The 1,340-nt window shown below is 37.2% G+C and overlaps 1 protein-coding gene across 1 annotated transcript in view; it reads right to left on the bottom strand.

Moving 5' to 3' along the window:
• The window catches only part of LOC106868372 (zinc finger BED domain-containing protein 5-like), a 1,677-nt gene extending 959 nt beyond the window's left edge, over positions 1-718 (bottom strand). Inside the window, exon 1 of the mRNA XM_014913593.1 lies at positions 326-718. Coding sequence (XP_014769079.1) covers positions 326-718 — 393 coding nt within the window. The remainder of the gene's footprint in view (positions 1-325) is intronic.
• Between the last annotated feature and the right edge of the window lie 622 nt (positions 719-1,340).

Genomic DNA, 1,340 nt, shown 5'->3' with positions numbered 1-1,340 from the left:
ATTATCGACGAGGAACTCGTTTTCATTAATAAATTTATTAAGCTGAGGAAAAGGTGCAAAGTTTTTCCTCTGCAATTCTGAAGCCCATAGTTTCAGTTTCATTTTAAAAGCAGATATTTTTTCATGACAGTGAAGTACTGTCACGCCTTTTCCTTACAGGGTTAAGTTAAGAGTGTTGAAAGAGTCGAATATATCCACCAAAAATGCCAGACATATAAGAAATCGGGTGTCACAAAATTTAGCTCGCAAACAAGACTCCGAGTCCTGAATAAATTCATTTGTTTTGTTTCGAAGCGAAAAAAAAAAAAAAAAACTCGTACTTTACGCGAGAGGGCAACAGAAGAGTTTCGAAATCGGCATCATATTCTCGGAATAAATCTGCGAAGAAACGAGAATTTAGTGCCCCAGCTTTAATGAAGTTGACTACAGCAATAACACCATTCATAACATTTTTAAATGTATCTGGTAAAGTCTTAGCCATAAGAGCTTGTCGGTGAATTGTACAATGTGTCCCGATAGCATTCGGGGCTTTTTGTTTGACAAGTGTTTGAAAACTCGAGCGGCAACCTAGCATAACCGGACCACCGTCAGTGCAGACACTGATACAGTGCTCCCAATTGATGTCATGTGCACGAAAGAAGTTGTCAAGTTTGACGAAAATGTCTTTTGCTGTCGTTTTAGAGTGGAGAGATTCGCAAAACAGAAAATTGTCTTCCATACTGTTATTGTGAATATACCGTACAAAGACGCACGAGCCATATTAATCAAGTTGGATAGAATAAACGTTCAACGTGGAATTCTTTATTTCTAACCCTAACCCTAACCATTGTCTTCCATACTGTTATTGTGAATATACCGTACAAAGACGAACGAGCCATATTAATCAAGTTGGATAGAATAAACGTTCAACGTGGAATTCTTTATTTCTAACCCTAACCCTAACCGTATCAATAGTCTTGACTATTGATAGAGTCGAGACTATTGATAGAGTCGAGACTATTGATAGAGTCAAGACTATTGATAGAGTCAAGACTATTGATAAGGTTGCAAGACGCAACGAAAATTTTAGGAAAATAAAAAGAAAAATAAGTGGAAATTTTACCGGTGAGTGTGTTAAATTTTAAGGCACAATAAGAAAATGACTCTCCCCAGACACAACAGAAGCACTTATCGTTTGGTACTAAGAAAAATCCTGGATCTCTAGATCTCTTGACTCGCTTTTCCATGCCTGTCTTTTCATTGCCTATCTTTTCATTGTCAATTCAGCGTAAACCCACGACTTATGTTGTAGTCTGTATTAACTCTTTTAGCCATCGCCACTTTGGCAAGTATAGAAATCA

Source organism: Octopus bimaculoides, chromosome 2 (genome assembly GCF_001194135.2).
Source record: "Octopus bimaculoides isolate UCB-OBI-ISO-001 chromosome 2, ASM119413v2, whole genome shotgun sequence".
Lineage (NCBI taxonomy): Eukaryota > Metazoa > Mollusca > Cephalopoda > Octopoda > Octopodidae > Octopus > Octopus bimaculoides.
This window is presented reverse-complemented; position numbering and strand designations above follow the sequence as displayed.